The sequence below is a fragment of the Zootoca vivipara genome, chromosome 4 (genome assembly GCF_965207765.1).
Source record: "Zootoca vivipara chromosome 4, rZooViv2.hap1.1, whole genome shotgun sequence".
Classification (NCBI taxonomy): domain Eukaryota; kingdom Metazoa; phylum Chordata; class Lepidosauria; order Squamata; family Lacertidae; genus Zootoca; species Zootoca vivipara.
In genome coordinates this window covers 60488688-60510697 of record NC_142587.1, presented here as the reverse complement: position 1 = coordinate 60510697, position 22010 = coordinate 60488688, and the positions used below count along the sequence as shown (strand labels likewise).

General features: G+C 41.9%; 1 protein-coding gene across 2 annotated transcripts in view; it reads left to right on the top strand.

Moving 5' to 3' along the window:
- Nucleotides 1-11463, top strand: part of GBE1 (1,4-alpha-glucan branching enzyme 1) — a 162434-nt gene extending 150971 nt beyond the window's left edge. Inside the window, exons 16-17 of one of the 2 annotated variants that reach the window (XM_035114820.3) lie at nucleotides 387-452; nucleotides 9116-11463. In XM_035114820.3, coding sequence (XP_034970711.2) covers nucleotides 387-452; nucleotides 9116-9172 — 123 coding nt within the window. In that variant the 3' untranslated portion in view covers nucleotides 9173-11463. The remainder of the gene's footprint in view (nucleotides 1-386; nucleotides 453-9115) is intronic. The other variant, XM_035114821.3, reaches the window with a different exon arrangement.
- The last annotated feature ends 10547 nt before the right edge of the window (nucleotides 11464-22010 follow it).

Here is a 22010-nt window from a genome sequence, read left to right as displayed (position 1 = left end):
AAAATCAAATTTATCCCAAGAAACAACACAATAATACCATTATCCCATTTCCCCTTCCACTATTCTAGCAGTAAACATTAACACAGCTAATATTGTAAGATAATAATTGTGTGTCTTATTAACCATACCTTACTTGCAAGTTGGCATGAATATTGGCGATGCATAGTAGAAAATAATCATTCCCAGGGGCTAAAACTATGGTAAAGAAGGATCTTGGCAAGTGCATGTGAAATAAAGCATGTAGGGTGGGCAGGGAGATAGAAGGCAAGCAATGAATGAACTAATATAGTTTTGAAGTAGCTGCAGGTTGTGGCATGGCAAGTGCACTACTATGTTAGTTACAAAGCCCAAAAGTGTGGGTCACACTTCTCCTTTATATCCTTCAGCAACCCAATTCACTGAGTGCCAGTGATCACCAGCCCCGAGGACGACAGCACACATACTACCTGGAGGTAAAGTTGCAGATAAAAGTGTGCCAGCCAAAACTGTAGCACTTCCCCCCCCCCTCCGAAGGGCAGGATCCTCTTCTTCAGTGCCTGAGCCAATTTAATTTTAATCCCCATCCCACCACCATAGGACCATAGATCAATTGTAGAGCATCTGCTTTGCATGCAAAAGAAGAAGAAGAAGAAGAAGAAGAAGAAGAAGAAGAAGAAGAAGAAGAAGAAGAAGAAGAGGAGGAGTAGTTTGGATTTGATATCCCTTTATCACTATCTGAAGGAGTCAGCTTTATCACTACCTGAAGGAGTCAGGTTTGGTCCCTGGTGTCTCCAGGTCATGCTGGGGAAAGCCCTATCTGTCTGAAATCCTGGAAGGCCACAGATAATCATGGTAGACAATACTGAGCCAGAGGGACCAGTGGTCTGACAGAGCATCTGGGAGTTTCTTATTTTTCCAGCTCAGCAGGCCATGTATTGTGCATCTGAACTTATAGAAACAAATGTTATTTCTGTAGTGGTTTGCTAAAAATAACACTTTTGTTCCATGTCTGTGAGCTGAAGGAGCCCTGATCAGCTGACAAGCAGATCTCAAAATTCTGTTCATTTCTCTCCCCACCCCCAGCCTTATCACTATCACCCAGCTCATATTATTCAGAGCAATTCCATCCAGCAGAAATGGCGTGAGGACCCTTGTTGTGTAAGCAGAGCTCTACACACCACTTTCTGGAATCTGCCCATTCACAAATCAGCAGCAACTAAAAAGGAGAAATGTGGATCACACAGTTCTTTAGAGAATCCAGGAACCAACTACTATATCTTAAGCCATGTTTGCATATTACTCATGTACTGGGTGTCACTGTGATTACTTTGGAGCAAGGACAGTTCCTCAAACACTCCTGTTCACATGTAGGGGTGCCATGTAATTGGACATTGAGTTATGCGGGTGTCCCAGTTGCACAGAGCTCCTACATGTGAATAGAAGCACACTTCCGCTTTAGACAACTTTGGCAACAGACAGTTGTTTGAGGAAGGTAATGTGATGTCAGAGACAGGACTAAAAGTACAGTCCCACTATCTACAGATGAGTAATATCTACAGCAATATCTACAGATGAGTAATGCATGAATGGGGGAAAGAGTCATTTCCATTCTCATAAAATCGAAGTTGAAGAGAGCAGGGGAGCTTGCTTGATTCTGGTTCCTGTCCAAAAGTGGGCCTTCATTTCCTGGAACTACCTGCCATATCCAGACTACCAGTGGAGAGGACATGCATAGCAGAAAGATTCAAGCAGAGCAAACAGCTCCTATGTTGACACATGCAGGTGATCTAAAATATGTGTTTCATTGGAAACTCCCATGGTGTATAATCAGCAATGGTGGGCATTCTGCTGCAAATCCCAAACATGCCAATGTCTCATCATGAGCAAGAACCTCAGGGCATGGTCTGAAAGCAGATGATGCAGCCATATTGGGCTATAAATATATGAAATAAATAAAAACCAAGATATTGACTCCACCCTAAATAAAATTATATTGTATATAATTCCAGCAGTAACTATGTTCTGTCTCGAGTTGAGGGTAGTACCTGTAGCCCCAAGGAGATGAAAGAACAGTACAGAACCAAACTTGCGTAATTCTGTTAGAAGTGATTTTATAATGGCTATGCACTTTAGCTAAGGCTGCAAAGATCCATACACTTGAAGCACTTAGGTGTTTCCATGCACCAGAACAAAACCAACATCAACAAGCCCACATAAAATGCCAAGTGTATCTGTGATCCAAATAGCATCTGTGGTGGGATAAGGCTACTTTAAATCTGTCTGAGGGGAAAGAAAGGGGGAAAGCGGGAGGAGAATTTCCTGTGAAAAATACGTGAGAAAAAGCAAGTGATAAATTGAAGTTGTAAGGTTCATTACACCGAGAAGTTGCTTACTGCAGTTACGGTAATGGCATATGGGCAGACACACAGTTGGTTATACAGGAACAGTTTTTAAAGCTATTAACAGTTTTAAAATCCAACAAGGCTAGCTGGGATTCAGATACATGTTAATTATCCAAATGCCTCATTTCTCCACTCATCACTAATCCAAATAATATTTTCCTTGCTATTTTTGCTGCCTTCCTGACTTATCTCTTTCAAGGTCGCTCATCATTACTTCGGTACTTATAACCAAATGGTACTCATTTGCTAACTGTTTTTAATTATGTAAGGGGTAACCTTTTCGATAAACGTGTTTTTATTTGCCAATTCCTTAACTCAAGGTAAACCCTACTTTTTTTTCTTTTTTGTTACCTGCGATATAAATGGAGGGTGGTGCTGTAGGTGGTTTATTGTGTACTTCTACATAAGAACATAAGGCGAGATGGCTGGATGAGGCCAATGGCCCATCTAGTCCAACATCCTGTTCTCACAGTGGCTGACTAGATGCCTGTAGGAAACCTGCAAGCTGGACATGAGCACAACAGCACTTTGTCTATCCTGCTAATACCTTTTGTGGAGCCCTGTGCTCATTCGGAGGTATCACGTTCCACGAACTATGTTAACAAATTGGAAAAAATACAGAGAGCTGCAGATACAATGTCAAGTTTTGTTCAATTGCCATTATTTTTCCTTTATTATATAATAATGCACATGTTTCTTGTAGTCCAGTGAGTTGGCTCCAAAGACGGTTCCTTTCCTCTTACGGAAGGAGTCTTATTCTGATGTAAGAAGTATGTATTTGAATCCAGCGAGGAGCTTTATAAATAATAAGTCAGGAAGTGTGGGAGGGACTGGTCTTTAATAGGTATTGAAAGTATATGGCACAGTTCTACCGCTGAAGTTGAACAGCTCAACAGTGCAATCCTCTAAACGTCTACTCAGAATTAAGTCCTCTAGGTAAGTGCTTGTAATCCTAGGCAAGTAAGCCACAAGGATAGGAGATACCTTGTGACATTTATGTAAGCCATTCTTGACTCTTTTTTTGGAAAAAGACAGGTACAACAAAGTAGCAAATATCCACTTTTCAGGGGTGAGAAGTATATGCTGACCATTTTGTATTTACATATTTTCCATGGATTCATGGCGTGCATTCATTAGTTGATCGTTTCTGTGTACTATTCTATGGCAGCCTCTCATTTTGCTGTATTTTTATTTTCACCTGTGTTTTTTTCACCTGTTCTAATGCACGAATTAATGTGGTCATTTATTTACATTAGCTCAGGTACTTTTCAGAACAAATGCTTGCTGTTTTGTACATTTCATTGCACACCCAATGGAATGTTCATGCCGTTAGTTTGATGTGGCAGGCCACACTTTGAATGAGTGGCTAAGTGGAGGAGCTGTGTTTTTCACTAATTTCTTTGTCTTCCTGGAGGATGGCATGTTGAATCTATCAGAACGGTCTGCTCCCAGAGGCTAATGGAATCTGATAAGATACTTGAGTGCCCTTAGGGAGTTTCCACTTTGCACAGCTGTCCTGCCAGAGCTGTAATCTCTCTCTGGAATGCTGAGATGACTCAGGCACTTGACACGATCATAACTAAGTGCCCTCACCCAGAGCGCAGATCCAGTTAGCTCCCTGTTTTATCAGGCATCTGGGGGGAATGGAGCAGGATGGGAGATGAACAGCGATGGTAGTGAAGAAACTTATCCATCAGCCATGGAGTGTTATCCAGTCAGTCACAAATGGTGCCTTCTTGAGTAAGGTATTCCTGGGAGTGTTTTCTGTAAAGTTCCTTTCGGGTAAGATGTTATCTATACCTGTTTCAATCCAGTTTTAGGCCTGGTTTTGGCACAGAAGCTGCCTTTCCGCCTTAATGAAAGACAGGTGGAATATAACCCTGATAGTTATCTTGGACCTTTCAGTGGCCTTCAGCCATGGCTTCTTTTTTTAGTTTTGTGAACATGGCATTTGAGGCACAGTGGTAAGGTAATTCCACTCCTGCCCGAAGTGTCATTTCCATAAGGTGTTATTGAGAGACAACAGCACAATCCCTGCAGTCTTGCAAGTGTCCACCTAGTGCCCTGTACTTTTCAACGTCTACATGAACCAACTGAAAGAGGGATTTGGCGTAAATTGCCACCAATATGCTATTACCCATGTGTTATAGGTGAGACAGTGGATATTCTGAATTGATACTTGGAGTTGGCAATGGTTTGGGTAAAAGCCAACAAAAAGCTCACTTTTGACAGTGCAAGGGTTCTGTGGATGATGGTTCTTCTTTTGGGGGAGAAAGTTTTCAACCTTTGTTATATTTTATTGTCTTTGTGTGTGCTGGAAACTGACAAGGAGTCAACAATGAAGGATGCTACATCAGTCTTCTGAATAGAATATTTTCCACCCTAGGAATAAAAGAGAATCGAATGTCTTGGGCAGATATTATGTCCAGATACTGTCAGAAGCATAAGTGTTGTTTAAAAAAAAGGGGCCAGGTTAGAACAATTGAAGCTAATTGAAATGTAGGACCCTTAACAGGCATCTTGTCTAAATATCCTTTCTCACAGACCTCTTTACAGGTATACTGAGCCCATTTGGTACAGCAACTAAAATGCTAGTTTGAGGTTAACAATTCTGATTCTGCTCCTTCCCAGTTAATTTGAGTGGTGTTGGGCAAGTCATTAAGTCTTATCTAACGTACCTCACCATACAAGTTCTTTGTTTGACCGAAATCAAATGGCTATAAAGAAATACAGTATACAAATGTTGTTTTTTTAAAAAAATAACCAGTAGGAAAATTATGAAAATGCATGTTTCTTGTGTGTGAATTCATCCCTCGTGACAGTAGTACATACATTTTCCCCCTTTGTGTGATAACTGTTCAGGAAAATTGTCATGTGAAAGTGATTTAAAAAGCCCAACTAATTCATGGTATGCAAGTCTTCAGCAGCACTTCTTAATATAAGCGACTAAGCTGTGTAATCCCTTAATGGAAGAAAGAGAGTTTGTCCTTGGAGACTAATATTTCCAGAGAATCAATATTTGGGATTCAAAGATCTGGTTCGTAATAGAGCATTGACAAAATTATCAAGTCGCTGTGAGGAGTCCTTTGGATCCAACCCATTACTTTTCTGACAAGGATTTATATATTGACTTTGGAGGATGTGATATAGGCTTTTTTTCTTTTTTTTAAGTTTGCCTTTTTAAATGACATTTGCATAGACCAGGGGTTTGTAACTAGAAGATACACTGTTTTAAAACAGGGAACAGATTGGGAAAGCTGATCTGCCAAATATGTTTTGGTATCATTGTTGCATCCTCAGAGCTGTGCTTCCTCCCCTGTTTGTTTGTTTGTCTGCTTTTTGCCCCTAAAGATCCTCAGTGGAAAGGGGGACGATAGGGGGAAATGGAGAGGAAGAGAGAGAAAAGACAGAAAGTGCAAGAACCAAAAGGTGAAAGGAGAAACAGATAGCCTTCTTCATCCAAGCCTTACCAAGCCTTTCTGTACTTTAATGTTTTGTTGGAAGCCGCCCAGAGTGGCTGGGAGAACCCGGCCAGATGGGCGGGGTATAAATAAATTATTATTATTATTATTATTATTATTATTATTATTATTATTATTATTATTATTATTACCAGCTGTGTCCTTATCAGGAACAAGATACAAAAAAACAGTGCTGGCAAATGCTGCCTAAACTGCATGTGCTATATTAGAATAAATGCTTCTGTAACCTCTTAAGGATTATATACCAAGCCCATTCATACATCACTTGAATAAGTAGGCTTCCTAGATAGTTTTTTAAAAAATTAATTAGAACATTCTAGCTTTCAGCTGAACAGATTCTTCATAGTGCCTATGAGTATACTCTAAAAAACTTCAGACATGTAATGCACATGACTGGACACAAACCCCCAAGAAGAAACTCCACATTCAGCTTTGTGGAAGACGTGGTCTCAGCGGAGCCCAATCCTGTCTCCTTGCCTCCCCCCCCCCAAGCCTCCATTCCGGAGGGGGTGAGAGTGGGGCGAGTGGAAGACGGAGGGCTCTTGAGTAGACGCTACTTCTGCCTGGCGCAGCTACAAGCCGAAACCAATTAAGCACTAGATCCTTCCCAAATTGGATCTAACATTTGGACCTCGTGAGTACAAAATGATTACAAATTTAAAGTAATTTGGACGTGGAGCGGGGTTAAAAAAGGGACGGGAAGTCACCCCCCTCTTCTGCGACAAAACCGAAAGTAACTACAAGCTGCTAGTACAGCCTTCACCAACTTGGTGCCCTCCAGATGTTTTGGCCCATGTCTCTTATCAGTCCCAGCCAGCACAGCTGTTCTGAAAAACAAATGAACAATTGTGGAAGTAATGGGTTTCTCTTTCATTCCCTGTGTAAGGGTGCTAAGCAAACCACATAATCATAATTTGTCATAATATTGTATGACCAGTAATGTCATATTTTTTTATGCTTGACCTCAGGTTGGAGATCTTTGCTTTATTGTTTGTCATCTTTCACACAGAAAAGCAGGCTCGACGTAGGCTTGGTTGTATAACAATCATATATTTACATCAGGCCATTTTTAAATACAGTTCATTTGTTTATGTAGTTACTATATTTTTAATCCTTTTATAAAAAAACATTGTCTCCCAAAGTGGCTTACATCATTTTTTTTAAGTGTCAGGCCCTGTCAGAAGGCTGACAAAACCACACAAGGGAAATAAGCGGAGAGGGGAAGGCTTTTAAAAGCCAGAATGCAGAGCTAGAAGTAGCTGTTTACATCCAGCCGAAGACATACAGATTTTCTCTTGCTGGGTTTCTTGCCTGGATAATAGTTGGCAGCTCTTCTTCTTTTGGTCTGTGAGTGGGGACACACTCTTGCTTCTGCAGTCCTAGGGCATTGGCAGCAGGAGACGAGCATTTCTTTGGCAAGCAGGGAGAAGGAATCAAGCTTCTTCTATGAGGCTAGGTTGGCCTTCCACGTGTCATCTTAATTTTTGGATGGCAGGGGACACAGCCTTTCAGGTACCCTGATACTATAATTAAATATAATTAAAGCTGGTTTTTTTGAAGCAATTTCCATTCTTAAAATAATAATAATCTCAAAATGTGATTTTATTTCATTACTAAATTGGGTGTGTAATACCAGTTTCTAAAGTACATACTTGCTTAATTCATCCCCATGCAATTCTGTGGAAGCAGATCTCTTGGTAACAAAGTTATGTGTGTGTGTGTCTAATAGCCACAAATTAGTCAGATTTTAAGCCACACAGACCTATTCTTTTCCTTGAAGTATCTGTTTCACAGCAATCCAGTTCCCTTGATAGTAATCTTCCACAGGTCCTGAAAGATGGTCTAGAATGCAGCAGCTTTTCTACATTGTGCTAATTTTCTTTGTTTCAAGCTGCCAGCTGCTTAGATCTGTGTGACTTGGTTTATCTAAAGCGATTTGGAAATAAATTCTCTGGCACTTAAAACTGCAGTAGTAAATAAGTGCAAAAAAAGCTACAGCTATATTTTTCCCCCTTTGCACATACATTTGGGGGCACATGACGCTATCCCAAGTGTATTTCGCATTTTCTTCCCTGCTGAGCAGATTTGTAGGAGTTATTTATCACAGAAACCTTAGGGGGAAAAACACTCTGTTCACTGGCGAGAGCTGAGATGCATTGGACATGCTACAGTCTGGTTCGATGAAGATCAGCTGTTCTTTTCCTTTTTTCCTAAAGCTGTTTGCTTTACACCTTTCATTCCGGTTGCCGACTATAAAAGCTTTTCATGCCATCAGTCAGACTCTCGCTAGGAGATAGCATGGCTGAAAATAGCATTATATTAGGAATGCCAGGAGGAGGAAAGTCTTAAACACTGGCATTGTCAAAAAGGAAGGCTGCAATCTTCACTCATCTGCTGACTCTTTTCTAATTGCATTGTTATTGAGTTCAGTTTACGTGATCAATTGCGTTCAGCAGTCTGCAAACTACTACGTATCAAGGTAATTGGTAAACAGAACATATCTGTCATGTTTTGAGTTGTGAATCTAATCTGTGCTCGGAAGCAGCATTGTGCGGAATATGCTGCCACAGGTTCCTTTCCACCCTTGTTAAGAGACGTACTTCTGAAGAAGAAAAACAAAAAGGGGATCAGATTAAATGAGATTAAAAGTTTCAGTGTGAGAATGCCAGTGAAGGAACTTAGGTCTCAACATGCAAAGGCAAACGAGTGGCTTGTTTTTCTGCTCAAGAATCCATACCATAAAACCTGCTTCAGCGCTGTATTTTCAAGTGCCTTGCTGTGTCATACCTTGCATTTACCTGTGCGAAATGACATCATGGACCTGGAGCAGCTTTAATTCAGAACACAATAGAGCTCAAATGCAGTAGTAAGAGTTTGTCATTTATCACTGTACAGTGTATCGACCCGAATGTCCTCAGATGTCTGAAATTGGGGATTGTAAATCACATGGAGCCCTCTAGTGGTAATTGCATTTAAACCTATCACCAGATCTAACTTTAGGAAGTGGCAAAGGGAAAGGAAGTGCATCATTTCTATTGCCTTGTGGGCATTGAGAAAGCATGTCCCATCCATAATTGCACTCTACTTTTAATTAATATTGATGGCACATTTCATGAAAGTTCGGTTCCTAAATGTATATTTCATGTTCAAACAGTAGATCACTTGCAGTACGTTATTTAGATTTATATCCTGCCCCATCCCAAAGGCATATTGTGAACAATATGTAAGTTTTTCCCCCTTCTCTTTTTTTAGGTGTACATTCCAAGCAGAGTGGCTATGGTGCTTCAGAATATGGATATCCAAAACTGAAGACATCCATCCTACAATTAGATCCATGACGTCAAAGGCCAGGCAACATTTTGAGGAAAGAGATATCCGGGGTTTACTGTTTGGAAACTTTTCTATATGAAGATACATATTAATACTGAGAGCATTAAATATATGCCTATGGTTTGTTTATATTTTCCCGTTGTGAAATGCTTATTCAAAGAAATAAGCATTTAAAATCAGAGGAAAGCAAAGGGCATTGTTAACACCTCGACGGATTGTTTAACAGACTTAGATTTCAGAACAGCTGGTATCCTCAAAGTAACTCTTCCAGTATTTTATGAGAAATAATTCAAAAACTGCCTTCACTGTTTTCAACTATTTGCTTCAATCCCATTTATAATTTTGGTACCGAATGCAGGTATTTCATTAGACGACATTTTGTGTTAGAAATAAATAATTAATGATGTTGTTGCCTTCAAAGGTGGCATTATGTGTTTGTTTGGCAGTGGGTTCCAAGTTTATTAAATGTTTTCAGTGTTTACATATGTTAAACCACTAAAAAAGCAAGGTTGTTAGATTTAACAAACCTATTGGAAAAAATATATATTTGGGGGAACGATACACCTGAAAGTACTATTATACCCTATGGAGCTTGCACATAATAATGATAATAATTTATTATTTATATGCCACCCATCTGACTGGGTTGCCCCAGCCACTCTGAGCAGCTTCCAACAAATTAAAACATCAAACACAGTTAAAGACACAGGCTCATTCCCAAACATACTTTTTAAAAACCAAAGTCAAACAATAAATTGCTTAGGAAGCAATCCAAGCCCAAGATCCACCAGTATGAGTAGAGTTTGGAATTGGGGTAATTTAGAACATCATAAATTACACTGGGATTTATCATGACAACTTCCTATAGTTTGCATTGCTCTGCTCCTCTTATTTTTGTTTCATTGTATCAAAGCACCTCGTAGCCAGTTGTACAAATGGCAGGCGAAGCTTCCAACTTCAGTATCATGCTTGGAAATTGCGACCTCACATCTTTATAAATCAAACTATCTAACTTGCTAACCATGAGTGAACACGTATAGAACATTATTTCAATCAAGCTAGGTGATAATTTAAAATGTTAGTGTAACAGAATTGATTCTTCAGTACATATCTTGAGTGAGATCCAGCGTAGTGTGATCCTGAATCCACTTGTGTAATCGGGCTTCTCCTTCCCTCTGTGTCTCCCTCCAAAAATATCTGCTGTGTAGGATTTGAATCCACAATCTTTGTCTCACTTTGTAAACTCCAAACTACTTGTGCCAGTATTCACAGCACACTTGTATCACAAATGTATTTCCTAACATTTCACCATAATTGTTCAAGTGCAAGGTTATATGTGCCAATGTGGTCCTATATATATATATATATATTAGTAGAATTTCTTCCCCTGCATCTCCAATAATGTTTCTATATTGGAACCAAATCAGCAAGGGAAATTGCATGCAGCGGCGGAGCTAGCCACTCTGGCACCCGGAGTGGCACACATGCCGTGCACCCAGGGTTGGGGCAATCAGCCCATGGAGGTGATTGGTGCATTGACAATCTGCCTGGGGGGGGGGGCTAATCGGCGCATCAACGATCTAACGGGTGTGGGGGCAATTGGCGCAGCGGCGATCCACCCAGTAGGGATTTTTTCACCCCCTTCTGGGATGACACCCAGGGCAGACCACCCCCCCATCACACCCCTCCCTATGCCCCTGATTGCATGATTCATTGCTGGGGCCAGGCAATATTCATTTCACCCTGCCTACAGAGTTCTGACATAAGAATTGTTTCCTAAGGCCTTTGAGGGTTCAGGGGCGGCGGGAAGGATATCTTCCATGAGAACAGAAAAACAAATCTCAGTTCAGTCCCTCTGGATCACAGAGGCATTCATAAATGTTGTAGCTTCTGTTTGTGTTTAGTTCATCATGTCTGGGAAACAATAAGTGCTGATTAATATCCTACCTGTTTTTCATTTGACAGTTTGCTAAGCAAGAGCCAAATAAGTTACTGTTCTCACATTTAAGTCCGTGGTGAGTCTGTAATTGTTTTACAACCTTTAAATCTGGAGGTGAGATAAACAGCTCTATAAATATCTGATATACTTTTTTGCTAAATGGATTTATTAATATATAATGAAAACTTTACAGGCCCCGCGTCTGGGCATGTAAATGCAGTGCAAGGCAATTGTCCATGTCAAACTTTTGTGCAAGAAAAGCAATAAATATATAATATAATTAGAAGCTATAAAATTACTTGCAAATAAATGGAGAGATGTAAAAAAAAAACCCTGCTTGTGGTGTTTTGATATCATAGATTTACTCTAGATATTACCGAGGCATGCAGAAGCTTTAAGCAAAATAAAATGTTGGCATCAGCAGAAGCAAGTTAAGATTGCAGAATAATTATAATCTTTTCTGCTTAGAACCACAGCAGAAATGAAACAACATTAAATGCTTCTATATGATTTGCAAGGTTGCCAGATCCCAATTCTAGCTTTACTTAATGTCAAGTTGCTGTATTGCCAAGTTCAAGATTTTCAAAGTATGCCAATTCATGCACAGATGCTTAGAAATCTACTGCTAAAGAAATCCACCCTAAAATGGGAGTGGGAGTTACAAGTAGAACCACATTTTTATGCTTGGTGTCCTAAATACATATTTCATATTCGGATGTGCATTTTGATGTAAATAGTCTACCGTAAGGCTTCGGTAGAAAGTAGATGGAGTTCTATTAAGTGTTTTGAGTGTTAGCCCAAAGGGTCTACCTGTTGGAATAAGAAGACAAATTTTTGAACATCTATAGATCTAGGCAGTCTGCTTTGCATTAGTTTCTACTCACTTTGTCAACCATAGGCTGACAGAAGCTTGAAGCCATTAACAGGGCTTCGAACCCTCTATTTAACACAGTCTGCCATCCATTCCTGCTTTAAAGCAGAGTTTCATAATGAGATTTCTTACATTCAGAAAAGCCAAACCTGTCTGAGTGCAACTGGGAGCTGGCAAAGACATTACTGCAGCTGATAAAACTATTCACGTGAGTCGTCTCTTTGTCTGTGCAGTCTAATCATGGAGGAAGAATTCTGATCTTCCCCTTCCCTCACATTTTTCTCCTCACACTAGTAGACTATTTGTGTCAGCAGTATATAAGCTGTAATAATGTCTGCTCGTGATAAGGGCTGCTTCTCATTAGGTATGGGGCATGTGAGGAGGGACCATAGATTCAAGCTGGCACCATATTTCAGAGGCTCCTCGGCCAGTCTGGCACCTCTTCCCCCTCCGGACAAGCTCACAGCACTGGGCTCTCTTCCGGAGACACTGGAGATGTGCTGCTGGTTAGGACAGACAGACCAAAAGTCCTAACTGGCCTATGGGGACTTTTATGCTGCTTATAAATTGGGGGTGGGGGAGCAACATCCCCCTCCCAAACATTCCTTTGGGAGTAAACATTCCATTGGGGATAATCTGGCGTGGGGACACATGCCTACTAGAAGTGGGTGGAGCCAGTAATGGTTGGATCAGAACCAAAACTAGGTGAGGGAATCGCCTCTCTCCCTCTTCCACCTTGGCCAGTGGTGGTCTGGGAGGTGGGACACCTTTTTCTCACCATGGGTCTGAACTGATTGCTTAAAGAGGGCTTTTCTGATTGATTGAAGAGGACTTTCAAAATTTGACCACGGTCCTTATAAAACAGGGGTGCAGGTTGCCAACCTAAATACATCATCATTGCATTTGGTATCAAGGGGTGAATGTTTGTTTCAAATCCATTTTTCCACTTCTGAGTACTCCTTGCAAGTTTTTGAAAAGACGGTCATATGAACAGTCCACTACTACCCATAGCAGAGATCGAAACCTGTGGCCAGATGTTGTTGGACTACAAGTCCCATCACCCATGACCATTTGTCAAGATGGCTGGAGCTGATGGGAGTTAGGTTGCAGTTCAAGTGAAGTAATAGCACTGCTCTGTCTTACCTCAGACCACACCTGGAGTACTGTGCCCAGTTCTGGGCACCACAGTTTAAGAAGGATATTGATCAGCTGGAACGTGTGCACAGGAGGGCAACCAAGAAAGGTATGTTTAGCCTAGAAAAGATGAAACAGAGATTTGATAGCTATCTTCAAAAATCTAAAGGGCTGCCACACAGAAGATGGAGCAAGCTTGTTTTCTACTGCTCCAGAGAGTAAGACTCGAACCATGGATTCAAGTTACAAGAAAGGAGATTCTGACTAAACATCAAGAAGAACTTTCTGTCAGTAGAAGCTGTTCAACAGTGGAACAGATTCCCTCAGGAGGTTGTGGACTTTCCTGCCTTGGAGGATTTTAAGCAGAGGTTAGATAGCCATCTTTCATGGATGCTTTGCATTGCAGGGGGTTGGACTAGTCCAGGCATCCCCAAACTTCGGCCCTCCAGATGTTTTGGACTACAATTCCCATCATCCCTGACCACTGGTCCTGTTAGCTAGGGATCATGGGAGTTGTAGGCCAAAACATCTGGAGGGCCGCAGTTTGGGGGTGCCTGGACTAGATGATCCTTGGGGTCCCTTCGAACTCCTATGATTCCAGAATAGAATCTGGAAGAACACATCTCTGACCTATGCAGATCTCTTAATCAGGCCCACTGAAGGCAGGATGAGAACACAATTTCTCTGTGATGAGAAAGTTTAGGGGAATACTACAGACAGAAAGCTAGAAATTTCTTTGTGGAATGGAACCACAACTAGGACTCCCCTCCGGTGGTAGAGTCACAGCCAATTTTATGTAATGCAGGTAGTCTGAAAACTCCTTCCAAATGAGAGTGATTATACTTGTTCAGATAAGGCTGGTCTGTGACCAAAATCTTCAGAGTGTATTGCATGACACTATCGCATTCAGGATAGATTACTGGTGTGCTCTGTAGCCTGTGCTTCCTTTGAAATTAATTCACAGTTGTGGCAGCCCATTTGCTGGAGGCCTTGCTCCCAAGAAATACATTAAACTCTTTTGCTTGTAACGTAATAATGATCAGATTTAAATTTCCTCTCTTTATTTTTCTTCTCAAGTTAATGTCTAGGAATTAACGACAGTGAATCAACATTCAGAAAATTAACGGTTGTGTCAGGCTTCACCATGTTAGCCCACTAATTGTGGTGATAAGGAGATAAAGCATTGATTTATGTATTTTTTTAAAAAAATGCATAAGTGATGTATGCACACAGTTCAAAGCAGGGAAAAGCTGCATCTCTTCTACCTCAGAAAGTCAGGGTGGCCCTACCATTAGGCACAGCAAGACAGCTAGCTCAAGCAAGTGATGTTGAGTGTCATGAAACAGAAGCAAATAGTTGCCTACTTCGTTGCATTTTCACCACCAGGCAGGAGAAGCAACACTTGCAGGATTGTCTGCCTCAGCTGCCAAAGTACCATTGCTAATCTTGGATACTATGAACCTTGATGTGTGGGCAGATAAGGAATCATAGAATTGTATACAGTCATACCTCAGTTTAAGTACGCCTAGGTTTGAGTATTTTTAGTTTAAATACTCCGCGGACCTGTCTGGAATGGATTAATCCACTTTCCATTACTTTAAATGGGAAAGTTCGCTTCAGGTTAAGTACGGACTTCCGGAACCAATTGTGTTTGTAAACCGAGGTACCACTGTAGTTGGAAGGGACTCTGAGGATCAATCATTCCAACCCCCTGCAATGCAGGAATATACAGCTGCCCCATTCAGAGATCAAACCTGCAACCCTGGTATTATCAGCACCACACACTAACCAATTGAGCTATCCAGGCTGCACCTCAGGCAGCAAAACACCTTGGACCAGCCCTGTAGAGACTACAATCCCAGACTGACTGAAAAGCCTCCAGGCCATATATTAGGAAAGTCAGCATCACTGGCATGGACACTCCTACAAACAATTCATAAATGAGAAATAATAAATGTGCATAGCACTGGTTTGCCAGGCCTCATGCTACTCATACACATACACATATAACAGACTGGCTAGATATGGACCGGTGGTCTGGCTCAGTATAAGGCAACTTCCTGGATCCATGTGTTGGAGCCAGACCACCGGTCCATGTGTTGACATGGATCCAGGAAGTTGCCTTATACTGAGCCAGACCACCGGTCCATCTAGCCAGTCTGTTATAAACTCAAACAAAAGAACAGCCAGTCCCTGGTGAGGCCACATGGCAGGCATCACCCTCTGAGACCTGGGGAAATCATACCCTCTCCATGGACCTACTTCTAGCTCAGTATTGTATACACTGAGTAGCAGCACGTTTCCAGGGTTTTAGACAATTGAGTTTTTGGCAATCCCACCTCGCAAAATCAATATGGACATGAAGTGTAAATAAAACAATATACCCTAAAGATAGCACAGTCTCCACTTAATTTCAAGGAAAACAAGCATGGAAACCCTGGAGTCTCTCTCCGCCCCGGGGTGGTGTGTAAACAATATGCAAAAGTCCAAGTGACTGATGCTACAAATGTGGTTGTGTCAGTCAGACCTACAGAATGTGCTTATGGGGAAGAAATAGCTGCCACAAAGTTGGAGGGCTTTGTCTAAAGCTGCGATGGGGCATCTCAGGCCCTGGTGGTCAAATGTAGCCTCCTCTATCTGCATTTCAGGTGTATTCTGGGCCACAGCCACTTCCTAGCCAGACCTCTTCTCCCCAAGCCATACCCCTCAGCACCCCTGCTTTGCATCCTCCTTGAGTGTTTTCGCCTGGCTAGAATGTGCCAGTACCATTACTGTTGCTCTGTTTATGCTTCTTGCTTGCCTGAGTCTGTGTGGACCCAAGCCTACTGTACAAAGGTAAGAGGAACATTTGTTGCCCTGCCCACTTTTGTTTCTAACCCTGCCTGTCACTGACATGTGAGAGTCTGGCCCCAGAAGGTTGCCTAGAAGAGACCATATCTGACCTTCGGGCTGAAAAAAGTTTCCCAACCCTCAAAAATGAGGGCTGTAGACTTCTACACTGCAGATAAATTCTTAAGCCTGACAGCAGCTACCTCACAGAGAAAAGTTGGGAGGAAGTTAACACTGTAAAAGCAGATACAGTGGAACCTCTACTTACGAATTTAATCCATTCCGAATGCACATTCGTATGTGCACCCCGGCGGGGTGATGGGAGTTGCAGTCCTGACGACGTCGGAGGCTGAGCCAGGGCACCCGCAGGCGGCCGTGTCGGACTTGGGCTCGCACGAACACAGTGTGGGCGGTGGCGATGCGGAACCTCTCCCAGCGGGGCCAGCAGACCCGGGCGGGCGCCTAGGCCGGGGCAGCAGTGAGGGACGGAGGGCACTTCCTCTGCATGGCGGCTCCGGCTGCGCTCTGAGCGGAGAAGCCGAGGGCAGGAGAGGCGGCCATGGCGGCCTCATTGGGCTCTTCGACGCCCGGCCCCGTGTGGTGCTGCCTGTGCTGGGCCAGCTGCGGAGACGCCGGCAGAGGACACATCGCCCTCAAGAAGGTGCTGCTCGTGCAGCTGGACACACACAGGATGGGTAAGCGGCGGTGGCGAGGCAGGCGAAGGGGCTCCAGAGCATGAAGAATGAAGCCGCACAGCTGTGGCGGGTGAGGAAGGACCCGTTGCCATGGACTTGAGGCAGCGGCAGCGGCGAGCGCAGGGCAGCGAGGCCATTCAGATGTCAAAAATTTCGTAAGCACGCCGCCATTTTTTACTATTTTTTTCTCTTCGTAAGTAGAACATTTCGCAAGTAGAGTCATTCGTAAGTAGAGGTATCACTGTAATTGAGTCAGAACTTACTCTGTCTTTTCCTTTGTTTGCTAATGGTGAGTTTTTGTTCCTGAAGTACATCATCACTACCTGTGACAAAGACAACAGGTTATGGGGATTTGTGGTGTTTTTCATTTTTTAAAATACAATTTCCTCCATTTCCCACCCTCCGCCCCTTTCCAGGCTTAAGTGAATTAAAATGTTTCTCATGTTTTGCTATGACTTACTAACATGATTTTCAGCCAAGCAGATTGCCAAGTTAATTACAGAGCTCGTTTCTTTTGGATGTGAGCCTGGCTTTGGGATAGCCTGGCTTACTTTTAAGAGTAATATGGAAACCTTTCCTTCTGCCAGCCAGAGCTTTGAAAAAAGAGAGTGGAAGAGGGTGGGCTTCTTCACAATACTCCTGGAGAGCTGTAGTGTCCCCTCTGCTTCTGTAGAGGTTTACATCCATATACTATCCCGTGGCCATTTTAGGCCACAGGCCCCGGTTCATCCATAAAAATTATGCACACTTGAGAGCTGGTGAAATCAGGGCTGGTCCTACCATTAGACAGAGTGAGGCAGAGTGAGGCAGAGTGAGGCAGCCATCTCAGGCAGGATGTCATGGAAATGCAGCACACTTATAGAATCAAAGAGTCGTAGTGTTGGAAGGGACTATGGAGGTCTTGTATGTAGTCCAACCCCCTGCAATGCAGGAATCTTTTTTTCCAATGTGAGGCTCCAACTCATGACCCTGAGATAAAGACTCTCATGCTCTAAGTGTTATACTTTTGTTTGCCAGGGGTAGTGGTGGTGAAATTTTCGAAACATTTTGCCTCAAAATTTGGGTGCCATTCACTTTGACTGGGGATGGACAGACAACTTGCTGCTCTCTTGGGTATTAGCTTGGGTGAAGTATAGTGACTAAGAATGAGTCTGCATAGACACCTTTAAAGCACCCCTGCTCAAGAATCTTGGGAGCTATAGCATACCCCTCTCAGATCCACGATTCCCATTACCTTTAACAAACTGCAGTTCCCAGGATCCTTGGGGGCTGAGGTATACTTTAAATGTGATTTAAACATATGGTGTATATGCAGCCTAAAATATGGATCCAGAATTTTCCATTCTGCCATTGACTGGAATCACCACGCATGATCTTGGGGCAAGTACAGTGTGCTTATAGCGGGCATCCCCCGACTTTGGCCCTCCAGATGTTTTGGACTACAATTCCCATCTTCCCCAACCACTGGCCCTGTTAGCTAGGGATCATGGGAGTTGTAGGCCAAAACATCTGGAGAGCTGCAGTTTGGGGTTGCCTGGCTTATAGGGTGCTTACAGCCTTGAATCTGGCAGGCCTCTCGTATTAACAATGTTTACCGAGAAAACCTGCCCTTAAATCATAATGTGGAAAGGATTTACAGTTTCATACATGTATTCACATGTGAAAAGGGTGTGGGAATGCCAGACATAGGGAATTATCTTTGATCAGCTTACCATACCCATATTTTTATAACAAGAAGGCTGCATAAAAATACTGTCCATAATTCTGAATAACTTTCACAGACAACTTATAACATAGGAAGCTACCCTGCTGGTTTCTCTTCATGCAAATTTCTTTATGGGAACTACTTTACAACAGAGACAATAAATAAAGCGTGGATTCACTTCATTCCCGCCCCTCCACTTGCTACCTTGAAAAACAACGGTGTAGCACTTAATAGCAAAGTGGCAAAAATAATGTCAGTCAGTGTGCGTTATTCTGCTTCATGCAATGCAAAATGCCAACACACACATGCCTACCCTAGATGTGTGAATTAGTATAAGACTTTTGTGTGCATAATTATCACTGGCTACCTTATGTGTGGCTTTTGCCATAGCCTCCAAGCAAAACCATCCTTTGGAGTTCATGGCAACCAAGTATCACAAGGATCAGGAGGGACCTTGAGTAGTTTGAGTGCCGCATGGATTTGTGAGGCTCTGCTCAGATTCTAATGATGTAATCTTCTAGATTGCTGCCTCTTAAATATGCAAGGCAGAATAAGGAGCTTTATCTGTATGGACTCCCATTAATTTTAATTAGACTGGCACAGTTTAACTCCTTTGTAATTCTTTGGTAGTCTTTACAAATAAATAGTCTCTACTGAGTGCAATTTTATCATTAAAAATTAATTTTCTGCTAACACTTCTAAAACTGCATGTACACATTAATTTCCCCCCAAAATCCTCCAGGACTTCTTAAAATTCTGCCATGAATTGATGTAATGTACGGCAGTAGAACGGTAATGCACGGCGACCCTTTGAACTAATCAACATGTAAGACTAGACTTCTGCTTTTCAAGAATCCCAGAGGAATCATTTGTTAATATAAATTAAGGACTTTAAAACAAGTTAAGCATGCTGGGCCCAATTGGGAAGGGCTGGTGAGTGGTGATAGCAAAGCATCAGATAACGTATGTTGTGTTTTCTACACTTTTGAAGCAGATATGGGAAGCTGTGAGCTACTACGGAAACTTTGAACAATGGCTGTAAGCTGGACAACACACACTGCATAGAAGCAAGCAACAACCAAGGGGCAATTTCGCATTGACAAAGAGAACTTGCATGCACTTTCAGAAAATATGTTTACAACGTATCAAGCAGTCCTTTTCATAACTGCTCAGAAGCTAGGGTAGCCTGGTAATAATTTTCTGGTGGCTGACATAAGATGAGAGCTCCTGGAACAGACCAAAAGTCTATCTAGTCTGGCATTCTGTTCTCATAGTGACCAACCAGATGTGTACAGAAAGTTCAAAATGCAACACCTACAGTTACATTTACATTTAACTTTGCTTTATAGACCAGTTTGAACATAGAGAGAAGATGGGAAACTGCTATATCAGATCAGATTATTTGTTTTTAAACCCTGTATTGTCTATCTACTCTGATTGGTAGAAGCCCTCCACAGTCTTAATCAAAGAGACATCTTTCACATTGCTTGCTACCTCATCATTTTGAATGGAGATACCTGGCACCTCTGTATCTAAATAAGCTCCACCATTGACCTATGGACCCTTCTGCACCAGTGAAGAGAGATTAGATAAGCTGAAGTGCTGAATAAGCCATCCTATCAAGTTGGCAAACTAACCCTGGCCATCCATGCAGGGATGGTTCAATCAAATGTAGCATTTGTACATAGGACTCATTTATATAGTTGATTTCCAGATTTTATCAGAGAAATGACTCCACAATTGATGTGCATAGGATGTGCACAGCATGTGCATGATGAAGCTAGCTGGAAATGGCAAAGGTAGCACAATGTATGGGTCCATATGATGGTCCAAACTGGCACTTCAGCATATCCCCCAAATTGTCCTTATATGAAACCCATTTCCAATATCCCATCTTTATCTAGTGAAATCAAGTACTGTAACAGAACCCTAGATGGAACTATGCAAGATATGAAAAGACTTGATTCTTCTGAAGCACTGTAAGTTTAGGTCTTGACTCAATAGTACTTACAAATGCATTGTTTCACTTCCTTTTGTAAAAGTGTATAACAGCAGTAGATGAAACAGTTATCAAAACAGGGTTCCATAAAATCACCCCAAAACAGACTGGAATAAAAAAGTTTTAGGGCGCACCCAAAATTCAACAACCTTATCAACATCATTTATATTTGATTCTAAAAAGCCAAGGCTTAAGAGCACCTTGTGGTGGGTGACCTCAAATAGTCCGCTGTGTTATGAGGTATGTCAGCTTAAACACCTGCTCCTATATATCAATGAACTACTGTGGCCAAACTATCCCAGTCTAGGTCGGAATGGTCATAATTGTAATACCAATTGCACTTGGTAAAAGGCACCTCTAGCCACAGAGGCTACCCAAGTCTCCACTGACAGAGTTGGATCCAGAAGCACCCCTAAACTGTGAACATCCTCCTTCGCAGGGAATGCAACCCCATCTAGGGTAGACAATTGACCAACTTACTTCTTCTTCAAGTGTGTGGCTGTTGTTGGTTCGTATTAAACAAATTATATTTTTTAAATTGTCCAGCCAATATGACTGAACCCTATTATTGCTGAATTCCTGTTTCTATCTGCTTTTATAACACTGTTTTGCTGTGTTTTAATTCATTTCTCTGGGTTTTTGTTTTTTGGTGAATAAGTCCCTACCCCTAGAAAGCTAGCATAGCAAGAAAGGAAGTTAGGCTTAAATCCTTCAGCAATGTGGTAGCTTTCCATGCCTGAGGATGTTTGAAGGAGAAATAAGAGATAGGCAAGCTGCGCTGTGACTGTACAAGCTCAAGTAATACAGTCCCATTTGCTGTTTATGAAGGCAGAAAGGAACAAAAGGAGGAAGCAGTTATTCAGGATTAAGTAGTTCAGGGTATAAGAAGATCTGTTCTCATTCACGAGAGAAGTGAGCAAGGATATTTCTTGCCCTTTCTTCTCCTTTAAAAGGAGCACCCAGACCTTGACAGGGTGTGGGAGTAAATCGCTTAGGCCTCGCTGAACATCAACCTGTATCGGGACTGTTGGGCTGTAGCCACACAGTGATTTCAACCAGCATAGCTGAAATTTACCTTGGCTAGTCAGAGGCATTTCGTAGCATCCCTAGCATGTACTGCTAACATTTGCATCACACAGGCAATACTGATAGCAGAGTGAAGACTGATGGATAGGAACATAAAGAGAGAAGGCTTGAGCACTCAAGCCTTGCCTGTCAGAGCAGGAGATCTTGGCGTATTTTGCTTTCATACTCCTCTCTGGAAAGCCTGGTTTTGTAACAAGGCAGCATTTGAAATCCTCAAATGTATGCCATCTGCATACAAAATCACTATGTCATTAGCATTTACATGTGTTCTATAGACACCCCCATGTGGTTGTTCCATGAAAAATGTTGCCAGCATCACTATCTCCTGAAGAATTCCTTCATTTAAAAGAATGATCCAATCTCTGAATTATATATATATATATATATATATATATATATATATATATATATATATGATAAAGGGAGCATTTAAAGCTTTGAAATGGTATTTATTTTTTTCATCTTCATATTTTGTTTTTCACAGTTATTAAGGGTAGTTGCTTGAATTTTAAAATTGAGACACGTGGAACAAATGCAGCTCCATATTAAGTCTGTAAGC